This window comes from Protomyctophum bolini (assembly GCF_963924005.1).
Source record: "Protomyctophum bolini genome assembly, chromosome: 19".
Classification (NCBI taxonomy): domain Eukaryota; kingdom Metazoa; phylum Chordata; class Actinopteri; order Myctophiformes; family Myctophidae; genus Protomyctophum; species Protomyctophum bolini.
In genome coordinates, this window is record NC_137880.1 from 21,874,786 (window position 1) to 21,887,358 (window position 12,573).

General features: G+C 39.9%; 1 protein-coding gene across 1 annotated transcript; it reads right to left on the bottom strand.

Annotated features, from left to right (window-relative positions):
- Nucleotides 1-8: 8 nt before the first annotated feature.
- Nucleotides 9-7,168, bottom strand: LOC308334495 (uncharacterized protein). Its single transcript, XM_080791293.1, has 6 exons — nt 7,066-7,168; nt 4,242-4,373; nt 3,403-3,461; nt 3,079-3,137; nt 403-980; nt 9-137 (listed from the first exon to the last, which is right to left on the bottom strand). Exons 2-6 carry the CDS (start codon nt 4,339-4,341, stop codon nt 40-42), a joined length of 894 nt encoding a protein of 297 aa, XP_080647419.1. The 5' UTR covers nt 4,342-4,373; nt 7,066-7,168; the 3' UTR covers nt 9-39.
- Between the last annotated feature and the right edge of the window lie 5,405 nt (nt 7,169-12,573).

Below are 12,573 nucleotides of genomic sequence, written 5' to 3' on the forward strand. Positions count from 1 at the left end.
ATGTCACTCTGGATGAGACGATGTAAAAACATTGTATGATCACTTGCCAGAGTCTCTAGCGTCTGGGCCCTGAGGGAAACTGATGACAGGAGGAATTCTATCCATCTCCACTCTCAGGACCTTCTTCATGGCCAGGTCTACGGAGGGAACAAAAGAGAAACAAATCTAAAATGTACAGTGTATGTATGGCTGTACATTCCTTACTGCCGTTGTGTAATTTAGCTACTGAAGTGTGCAGGGGAATTTGGCATAACCAATAAATTATTGGCTACACAAACAATAATAATAATAAATCAAATCAAAAAACAAATGGAGTCTGTGCATTTGTACATACATTCTAATGTTCTAAAATGGCACACAAAACGAAACCTTGAGGTGCAAGCAATGCATGTGAATGAGTACCAGGTCTCCAGACAGGGTCTGGGCCTCTGCTTGCAGTACTCCAGGCTTGATCTTGGCTTCGGGATGTGTTCCACACTTGTTCCGGCCCCGAGGGGCCCCTGTCCCTTCCTGGGTCCCTGCCAGGGTTCCACGCTTGATCCTGAGCTCTGTCTCTACTCGTGGCCCAGGCTTGCTCCGGTGCTCTATCTCGACCAGCAACCCAGGCCTGGTCCACCCCACTGTGGGTCCTATCTCTTCCTGGCATCCAGGCCTGCTCTTGACCCGAGTGTCCCACTCTGTCTCTGCCGGAGTTCCACACCTGATCCTGGGGTCTATCTCGGCCCGTGGCCCAGGCCTGCTCAGCACCTCTGTCCCGGCTCGTGTTCCAGGACTGCTCCTGGGCCTGGGATCTCTCCCTGCTTGGTTCCTGGCCCGGGGGCCACATGTCCTTCCCTACCAGTCTTGGAGGCAGTCTTGCAGAGGGAGGGGTCAGGGACCCCGGGTCCACTCCATTGGCTAGAGCCCCTGATGCCATGACAGAGCAGCTGGTGGTTGGGAATTCCACAGTTCCAATAGAAACGCTCTGGAGATCCTCATATCTGAGGAGTCAAAGCCACAACATTCTACATGAATTACTTGGAATCTAGGTCAATTGTAAACAGAGTAATAACAATTTAATAAACAGAGTAATAACAACAAGTAATAACAATTTGCAGAGATGCAAGATGTAGAGAGATCACATGAGAAATACAGAAGTGATAAACACATTTCTCTTTGAAGAAAATACTATTTTGATTAATTATTATATTTATTTTTTCATTATTTACATTTTTCTAATGAGTTATAATGTCTCCTAGGCAAGGCAAGGCAAGGCAATTTTATTTATATAGCACCTTTCATACTCAAGGCAATTCAAAGTGCTTTACAGAATAAAAACAAACAGAGTGCAACAGTGCACTTTAAAATGATTACAGATAATAGATACAATTACATTACATTACAACAGATACTCCCACCTTTAATAGAAACAGTTAATTGGGATATGCAATGTTAAATAAATACGTTTTTAAATTTAAAAACGGCTATGGTTGGGGATTTTCTAATGTAACCTGGAATGCTATTCCAGGTTTGTGGTGCATAATGGTGGAATGCTGCTTCACCATGTTTTGTTCCAGCTATCGGGTGAACTATCAGTAGGCCAGCCTCAGATGACCTAAGGGTTCTGGAGGGCTCATATGGCTTCAGCATGTCTGAGATGTAGCTGGGCCCAAAGCCACAAACAGATTTATAGACAAGTAATACAATTTTAAAATCAATTCTCTGGGACACTGGTAGCCAATTTAGGATTGGTGTAATATGGTCATATTTTCTAGTTTTTGTCAGGACTCTAGCAGCAGCATTCTGAATTAGTTGGAGTTGACGAAGAGCTTTGTTTGAAAGTCCTGTGAGCAGACCATTGCAGTAATCCAGTCTACTGGAAACAAAAGCATGTATAAGTGTTTCTAGGTCTTGCTTGGACATAATTCCTCTAACTCTTGCAATATTTTTAAGGTGATAATAGGCAGATGAAATTACAGTTTTGATATGACTGTTAAAATGTAAATCCGAGTCTAGGATAACACCAAGATCTCTCACCTGACTCTTGGGTATAAGAGACCGCGATTCAAGGTGAGAAATTACACTCCATCTCTGTTTCTGTGGTCCAAAAACAATTATCTCAGTTTTATCTTTATTTAATTGAAGAAAATGTTGCCGCATCCACTCATTAATTTCCTCAATGCAATGACAGAGGGAATCAATAGGACCATAGTCAGTTGATGTAACTGATATGTAGATTTGCGTGTCATCTGCATAATTATGGTAATTTACTTTATTATTTCTTATTATTTGTCCTAGGGGAAGCATATATAAATTAAATAGGAGTGGTCCTAAAATGGACCCCTGTGGAACCCCACAGGTCATAGCCATCTGTTTGGACTCCTAGTGTGTTATACACCTGATGTATGTATTTACTGACACACCTAGGTGAATTTTAAGACTGTACACTCACTATGCTGACACAACCCTAGTAGCTCAAACGGACTCTGTCCGGGCCTTAACAGTTAAAAACATCATTCATTCATATGCATGAACAAAAGCAAAACAATGCTGACAAAACCATCAGAGGACAATAACAAACTGTGTTCAAGACCAAGTGTCCTCTTCTTCCTCAGACAGATCACATGCCTGCCGGTTTTGCAATCTGCAATTCCAAGCACTGCCCAGCTTTCAATGTGACTAAAGTCTGATTTATAATGTCATACAACAAAGTATAAATTAGGCTCAATAAAGACATGGCATGTGAAAACAAGCAGGCACCAATGTATGTGTTGTCATGTACTGTAGTAGAAGACAATGGGTCTTGTATCTGTGTTCATCAGATTCAGTCATATTATATTTATCCCTGTCATTTAAACGTGGCTGTGGTATCTGGACTTTCATCATTATGAAGTAATTAAACTCTACATGTCACTAATTTTTTCAACATATTTTGGAGAAGTTAGTCAAGTTACCACATCGTTGGAGAATGTTGTGGTTCCCATATTTTGTATTGTATGGGAATTGCTGTAAATAATAAAGCCATATTTCCAGGTAATGTAAATTAAATTAGGCCCAATTCAAACATCATATCTGACGGACTGATGAGATAATCCTTACCTTTTTCGACCATAAGTTCTTTTCATCTTCATAGCATCCTGGGCTCGAGACCCGTCATTCTAAAACATTCAAGTACAGAACTGTGAAGTAGAGATCCAACGGTATGCATACAGTTAACAGATTTTAAATATTAGAAGTGGGAAACGGACAACCATATCCATTAGGAAAGGTTCTACTTCTAATATGAGAATTCACTGACAACCAAATGAATGATTGGTTGGATTCCAGCCAAACAAGGCAAATACAAATTGACCATGGACAAAACAAAATGTTTGAAAGAAAAACCAGTAAGAAAGATAAATCATACAGTGGTATCATTCTCACCTTAGGCTGTCCGATCACACTTAATTCACAGGCTCTCTCTGGCATTCGCTGCACAACTACTGTATAGGTAGAGCAAAATGTATTTCTTATTATTAAAAAGTAAAAACACCATAAACATCAGAATAACATAGTGACCCCTTCTGTATACATATACTGTGTGCATATTTTGACCCAAAATATGGATGCAAATCAAACACCACACAACAATGACAGATGAACTTCACTGGCCTCTTTTCAATCTCACATCAAACTCCCTCTTATCCCTAAACTTCTTTGCCTTAACTATTTTGAAAAACATTTTTGAATAGTTCAAATAGCCAATCTACAAGCTCACAAGGTGTTGATGTAGATCGGCTAGTTGAACAATTGTAATTTGCTTTTCAAAATAGTAAAAAAGGCAAAGACGTAGGGGTAAGGGGTTTAACACCGACAGCAATAGGGTTCTACAAGCTCTGAAGATGCTCTGGAGAAACGCTATTTGTGCCGAAGAAAGTCAGATAATTTTGTGTGCTTTCAGTTTTCTCTATTGAGAAATATTTGGACATATATCATTGCCAAAATTGCCAAAATTATTTTTGGGAGCGTTCTACCCATTGCTGGGTAAATAAATAAATAAACAAGTCATTAAAGTTTTGACATATTATGTACATGATCTTGTCTTGGAAAAAGGCAATTGTTTGTTTACTCCTCTGCTACAGAGTTTTGGGAGCATGCATAAAACATTTCACTCTTGCTAAATGATGGGGTTGACTTAACGTATTAGAACAGGTCTTTTACCTGGACATGGCACACCACTTTAATTATGGGGTTAACTTAACGTATTAGAGCAGGTCTTTTACCTGGACATGGCACACCACTTTTCTGTTGAGATTGGACATGCTTTCTCTTCCTTGGCACATACAAAGGTGACATGCCCCCTCCAATGTGTGTGTGGTCCATTGTAGAGTGGCAGCACGCCTCAATGATCACCACTGCAATACAGAACACAGGACACCAAAGGACATGTAAGATTTTCTCTGTCGCCTTTGGTAATTTTATATCCCCTTCAGCACAATTTGGCTATCAGGTACCTCTGGGGGTCCCATCATAGAAATGTTGGGACAGTAACGAAAAAGGCTGTGATAAATGCAGTCTTGATACTGCTAAAATTTTATTCAAGCCAATCTGGGAACCCATCAGCAAAACTAAAAATATTTTGTCTTGAGAGATTAGATTCAAGCAAATATTAAAAATACTAAATGCCTCTAAACAAAGTATTCCAGTCGGTAACGATGGAAGTTGGAGATCCGTGCCCCACCCGGCTATGCAATACCCATTGCACCAGTGTCAGAGCACCCATTCCACCCATCTGTCCCTTTTATGCTCATATACGGAGATTTCTGTATCTGTCTTTCTGTGTCCCTTTATTCCTTTTTGTAGGCCTCAAGATCAGATAGAATGCTAGATTATAGTCACCAATATACAGTTTTTAAATGTACTAGTAAACTAGGCAACTAGTCAACTAGTAAAAATCACTACAAGTGAAAGCCCTAGCGTGCACGCAACCTCACCCTTTAGGGCTTCTCACGTCTTACTGGTTAGACTAGAGCGGTGCCCATGTTGTGATGTCAGACCAAATGCATATATGGAGATATAGGGGAGATCAGGTCCAGAGCCCGGACAGAGGCTTTTGTGCTGGTTCTGGACAACCGGAAATGCATGCCCCACCCAATTATTGCGAACGCAGTGATTGCGAATGCAGTGAGCACTTACTATGAGACCTAGCAGATCATGTCTGTGTGTGTGTGTGTGTGTCTGTCTGTCCCGCTATCCAAATATGGAGTGTGTATATCAGCAATCACTCAGCTCCATATATGGGCACAAAAGGGGCCAGGTCCACTCAGCTCCATATATGGGCACAAAAGGGGCCAGGTCCACATATACAGTAACAGCGGGACAGACACACAGACAGACAGACATGATCTGCAGGGTCTCAGCTGCGTTCGCTTCCCGCGTTTGCGCGTCTTACTGGTTATGTATGTGTCCCATTTATGCCCATATGGAGTTCTTTGTCAAGCATGCCAAATGAGGCTTTTGTGCTGGTTCTGAACAACCTGAAATGCAGAGTACCCGTTCCACCCATCTGTCTGAGCCCTTTTCCACCGGTTGGTTCCCAATGGGAACCGGTTCAGTTCTTTTTGGTTCTTAGTCCATGAGCCAGAGCTCCAAATTGGAACATTATTTATGAATGAGTGGGCAAAACTATACCTATATTCAATTGTTTATAGGATCAATATAAGTAAATTAAGTGAAATGAGTCTCTGTGTCCATATATGAGGATTTCTGTATGTGTCCCTCTGTGTCCCAGTTTATTCCTATATATGGAGTTCTGTGTCAGACATGCCCAAATATGGAGTGGTGTGATGTCAGAACAGGCCAGCTCCATATATGGACCCTGGGCAGGGGTCCATATATAAAAAAATAACTTAAAAATAAATCTTTAAAAAACCCAAATATGTACGAGCTGCGTTCGCTTCCCGCGTTTGCGCGTCTTACTGGTAGATAGATAGATGAATAACTACATTCAGTTTGGTAACTTACATCAAACTTGAGATCAAGTTCCATCAACTTCAGAGTCAGTCATCTAGATACCTGCTGTTACGACCATAATGTGGACATAAAAGCTAAACTTTTCTTTTTCCAACTAGGTGTTCTAATATTGAATAGTGTGGCTACCACTCAAATGTATTATTCCTATTGCTGCACAACTTCATCAACTGCGTGCAGTACAAATGAGAGATCCCAACTCATTGTAGTCACAGTGCCACACTTGACACATGCTTGGCTTCTGATTTAGTTTTATGGAATACATGCATTGCACTGCCCTATTTAATAGTTTTTAACTTCTTGTGCTCTAGACTAGAGTGTCATCCTATCTCTATAGATTTAGCTTTTGATATACCGGTATTATAAATGTATAGATTCAAATGTTGTAATGCAATTGCAATAGGCTATGGACCTTACATTTTTGTACAACCAGCTTGACTTTTGTCAAAATTCTGGATCTTCTAATTACACAACTGGAAATTATAAACTGACATTTAGATTCTGATTTATAATTGTTTTCAACCTGCTACAGCAAGCTACTTGTTTTTAATAATATACAACAATTAAGGCCTGCACAGTGCAAACAGATGTCACGTAATGGGAGTCATGGAAGTGTTGTCCTTCTATATTTCATTTGGAATTTTTTAGGTGTACAGTCTAGAATACAACATCTCGCCAGCAGGAAGGCGGTTGGTTGCTTCAATGCACAGAAAACAAGCAATATTATTACTGTTCAGTTGAATGAGTACAACACGGGCAGTCGGGCACATTTGTGCTTTAGAGTTCAACAACAACTATTATGACAACAACCGCTTTGCAGAGCAATAGAACGGCAACCACCATCATTGTCCGCGGGTATAGCCGGAAAAAAAGATTCGCTTTTTGCCTTCACCCCACCGAAAAAGAGACATAGAACGACTTGAACTGTACGGATTTAAGCTCCATTTTGACGAACGTAAACGGGCGCGCCGTGCATTCACACCGATCCGCCGCGCCACGATGATGAGATGTGCGGACGCGATTTCGATTGTTTATCACGGGTTCGTTGTTAACAAATGTGTGGCGATCGGACCCTACCATACGTACACTCCCCTCTGCAAGGTTAGCCTCCATATCTTCCCAAAGCTATTTCTCCTCCTCCTCCTCCTCCGCCTCCTTCGCCTTTCCCCCGGCAGTGATACGACATAGGCATAGCTGCATCCCCAATAATGTGCACTCGTTGGGGGCAAAATGACGGGGCATGGTCGGGAGAAAAATCCACCCCAGACAAAAAGCTACTGTACTTGTCAAAAATGTTAATTGTGGCTCATCACCACAACACACCAGGTATCAACATCACCATTATAAACCTCTCTCCACAAGATGACTTCATCTCGTAGACCCGCCCCTCCTCGCGGGGAGAACAAATAAGGATCGCGTCCCATTCGCCACGTCTCAGTCCCATAGCCCAGAGGGACCATGGGTCACGCTGTGATTGGTTGAGCTTTAGTTGGTTGCGAGCAGAGCCACCGAGCGCTCGAGCGCTGTTTATTGTTCATGCAGGCTGCATTTCCATAACTAATTTGACACACAATTAGAAATAAATCAATATTGTATTAATGTAGATAAATAAGGCTAAGCTATCTTAGTTTAGAGCATAGAGGTTTAGAACCTTAGAGTACTCTACGTTCAGAACTGTGGACAGTGGAAAGGGGCGGATACTATCCCATAACCAGGAGGAGCGGACGGTCGAATGATTGGCTATTTGGTTGTCAACACAATTTTCTTGAAAAGCCTATAAATTCACTAGTTTACGCCACACGGCCCCAGATATCTCTACAAATAGGCTACCGTATTTTACAGAGGAAAAGCCAAACCAATAACACATTTGTCTGATTTCTCAGATGTACAACAACGCTGTAAATTATAGTGCAACTGTGGAATGAGTCGTTTAGGCTATAGCAGGGGTCTGCAACTGAAACCTTATGGAAATGATCTTGTTTATATTTTCTAGATTGTCAGTATGCCATGTCAAGTTGTCAACATACATTTTAATGACACCACATCTCCTATCTTCACAACCCACCTATCTCCCGGACTCCCTTCCCAGTCAGAGTTCAGTTTAAAATAATTTGGAATTATGGGCAGGATGTAATTTACATATGGCCTCTCTCTCACATGCCAGTGTGCCAGTGATCACATCACCTTTGTGCCAGTGTTGGCAGTTGGCGCCGGTGCCAAAGGTTGTTGTAAAGTGGTTGCAAGTATGCAAGTAATCAGGGGCATATAGCGGCGGGGGGGGGGGGGGGGGTAGTAGTTACAGGGACAATTATTTACTCTTTGTAAATAATTAGCTTTGAGGTGAAGTGAAAGTAGACAGTAGCAGTGGGGCAGTGTCATGGAAAACGGATACTTTCTCTCGTCTCGTCAAACGTCAGGCATGTCAAGAAACTATGATTCAATAGGGTGAGACAGTAGCTAAAATAATGTAGCCTACTTTATTATGTATCATAATGTTTTGTATAGGCTAGGCCTACTGCGAAGAAGCAATGTCCATATCATTTTATTTAAACTTTGGAAAGGCATGTTTTCGGCATCAATTCATTCTTAATCTTCACGATGTCTTAAGCACAGTGGAATTGTAATTGGAATATCGGATGGATAAATAAATATTGTTGGGCCTACATTTTAATAATCATAATCATAATCATAAATAATGCATAAATGTTAAGTATGATTGTTCATTTCTTTATAGCAGTTAGATAGGCTATAGGCCTATGAAGTTTTTATGCTTTCACACACACGCATATTTGTGTCACCTGTGAATACGAGTTTAACTGCTGGATATTATATATTATATATTATTATATATATGTATTATAGTTACGCAATTTAGCAAGACTAGTGTTTACTTGTAAAGGTTACCATATTCTATTATATTGCTCCCCCAGAGACATGCCAGAAGCACACCATAATGTTGGTAAGCATATCATTATTATTATTTAAAGCTGAAACAGCATGAAGATGATCTTGTAAAACACAATGGGCTGTGATCGAAAGATGTCAGTTTTGGAACAGAAAACAGATACAAATGTAGGAATGCTCTGTGCACAGCAGTGTTCCAATAGGATGTCAGGATCCAATCAGATCATTAAACAAAAACAGGGGTTCATTGCATAAAAGGAGGTTTCGATATGTAGTTAGTCCATTGTTCACAAAAAGTGACAAAACAAACATTTAATGTAACAACATGAAATTCCCACCCCCACACACATACCGGTATTTGCAATTTTTCTTGAATTGGATCTAAAAATAACAAATTAATGAGTGGCAAGCTGTGTAGCCTTTATTGACACCATAGAATTACTTTGACCTTTGACTGGTTGCTATCAGATAATACAAATCATTTATTTTGTGATTGCACTTGTTGTACATTGCTATGGGTAAAAGCATCAGATTATATTTTACATCTAATATAATTTGAAAAGGAAAACGTGTATTTTCATATTTTCCATAATCCTTTACTTTTCTGTCCTGTCAGTTTAGTTACAACTAACTTTTTGTCAGAAAGATATGATGATCCTTTCAAATCTGTTTCATCACCATATTAGGGAACAGATTCTACGTTGTTGTGACTGGGGTGACTGGTGGTGCTCATTATGAAGTCATTCGTAAACTTAAAGATATTGGACAGCAACAGAAGGAAACAATTGATCAAAGTGACTACATCTTGGCTTTCGTCCCGATCCCCTCACGAAGTGGAACTGATATCAAGGAGGCAATGGGAAAGATTCCAAGTGAGAAATCCTCCACTGTTGGATCAGTTGATGTATAAATTATAAATGTATAAATAAATAAATCTATCAACCATTCATTCCTACCATCATGAAAGGCAATAAACCAGTGATTCTCATGGTGATGCATCACAGACATGATGTTAACGCTTACCTAGATGACAGCACTAGACATGTAACCAGAGATGATGTCATTTTGACTGTCGACTGTCTGTACTGGGAAGGCCAATTCCTGGACTGTGACCACAATACAAAAGCCCTCAATAAAGTCCATGAGCGTGTTGTTGGACACCCCCAACAGCATGCTGCATCCCCACACCCCCAGGTACAGGTATTATTTTACCCACATAATATTATTAAATAGTGGTCAGAAATACTTTTATTCTTATTTGTCTCTCTCTTTTACTACTACAGGTCCAAGGTCTCTGGAATCGCATATGCTCATGCATGTGTTATTGTAAGTTATACAATCATACTCTTCTCAATGTATTTGCACATGTATTTGCACATAGTCTTCCAAGCTAGACTGTTGACTCCCACAATGTGCAAATGCTTCCATCATGTGGCATTCGGAGATTGTGGAATAAACTTAGTTGTCTTTGACTTTGACCTAGCTCTTTATTGATAAACATGTAAAATGACATACCGGTAGGCCGAGACATTATCACACCATTATCAAAAGGATAAACTCAAAAAAGCCAGCGGTTTATTTCCATTTCCATTCCTTATTATGAATCCTATGTGAAAAATGTGTGTTATTACACTTAAAGGGATATTTCACTTAAAAAAAAAAAAAAACATTTGGTCTACTCAGGCTTATGTGAACAATGGACAGTTTTTAAGTTGCTTGATTCAGTATGTAGATATTTGATATTCATTTTTGCTGCCCCGCCCCCTTCCTATACAAACCCATTGTAACTTCAAACTCTATTTTAACCATGATAGATTCATCGAAAATACCTGTCCTTTTTTTCTGGTGACTGATATTATACTTCTAATACGTGAGGGGGCCTGGATTTTCATTTACTGTTCATTTATTTTTTAAATAGAGTTTGAAGTGTCAATGGGTTTGTATATGAAGGGGGCGTGGCAGCTAAAATTAATATCATATTTTTTTAAAGTGCAAAATCCCTTGAAGTCCACACACCCAAAGGTGCCAAAGTGTGCATGTCAGTCCAAGCACCCATGGGTGCAGGAAAAAGTCCTTGTCGGAAGTGTGCACACCAGGGGGTAGGGAATACAAAAACAATACAAAAACACTAAATACCTACAATTGTACAGCTACAAATAAATAATTTGTCTTGACTATTGACCTACAACATGCAGATAAGTCATTACATTACATATGTCAAATAGTCCAGGCATCATGTGTTCCTTCAGTTTGAATGAATGCTGCTAGTGAATATTATCTAACATTTGTCTTTTCCCCCCTCAGGTTGCAATGTGCTGTTTCGTCGAACAACTAACTTACTTACTTATATCTATCGCTCCTTTTTATGGAGCATAGGCCGTTGACTACAGTTCGCAGAGTCCTCTATTCTGGGCCTTCTTTTCCAGCTGTTTCCATGTCAGTCCACACTGCTTGATGTCAGTCTCAAGGTCCCTGCGCGAGGTGTTCTTTGGCCTCCCTCTCTTTCTTTTGCTTTGTGGGTTCCATGTAAGGGCTTGTGTACCAGCTTGTGATGCTGGTATTGGGCTTCCGGAGTGTGTGGCCTATCCATCCCCAACTTCTTCTCTTAATCTCCTCTTCCACTGGTGGTAGACTCGCTCTCTGCCAGAGGTCGAACAAGACAGGCATCGGCATGATTACCTTAACAAACAAGCCTCTCTTTCTCTATAGTTCATATATCATTATCTAGTATGCATTGTTGTCTCACTTTATGTATGTAATCCACAGTGTGAATTTAACTTTGAAGAGTGTATAAATGGAACCAAATGGACTTTGATTGTATTGTGTAAAGTAGAATGAACTAGAAATCTGATTTAATATGCCAAAGCTGTAATTTCCAATGCAAGTGCAGTGTATGAAATACAAATTTAAGATCAGATGAGAGACACTCAAGCTTTATTGACCTTTATTTAGATTATTTCAGCAACCTGTGATAGTGTGTTTGTGTAAATAGGTGCAGCATACATGGCAAATGAATCCGTGATATATACATGATGTCATTCTTTTTTAAATGTAATGTACACTACACTTATTTTCAAACATCATTTAAAAATGATTAAAATTCATGCAGAGGTTTCAGAGGTATTGTCAATATGGGAATAGATGAGACTTAAGAACGTAAATATAAGTGTGATGCAAGTAAGTAGATATTTACAACTGAGATGGGTGCTTCTGCGGATATCTGAAAAGGCTTGATTTTGGAGGTATACTACAATCAAATAAGAGGGGTGCTGATCAATTAAATTACATGAAAGATGTTGATCAATCAAATAAGATTGTTGTATTGTTTTCAGTGTTTCTGTCACAGTTCAATTAACATTGCTTTTACAATAGTAATGGGGGTCTCATTCTCATGTAACTCAGAGACAGCGTATATACAATTGACCCATTTACACTCTCACATTTAACAGACATACAAATGCCATTCAATGGGGGGCTCCACGGGCATCTTCACCTTTCAAATGTCTCCACGTATATTTGTTACATCTCTGTGTGTGCGTGTGTGTGTGTGTGTGTGTGTGTGTGTGTGTGTGTGTGTGTGTGTGTGTGCCGACACTATGTACTATTTACATTACTGCAAATAACATTTTCCCTACCATGCATTTATACAAATACTTTCATGTTATAGTGCTGTTTTTATTC

Coding starts and splice junctions, on each gene's coding strand:
- LOC308334495 (XM_080791293.1), bottom strand. CDS start 4,341: ATGGACCACACACACATTGGAGGGGGCATGTCACCTTTGTATGTGCCA. Junction 3,462..4,241: donor AAGTGGTGTGCCATGTCCAG/GTAAAAGACCTG, acceptor CTACCTATACAG/TAGTTGTGCAGCGAATGCCA. Junction 981..3,078: donor AGAACTTATGGTCGAAAAAG/GTAAGGATTATC, acceptor TTGACTCCTCAG/ATATGAGGATCTCCAGAGCG.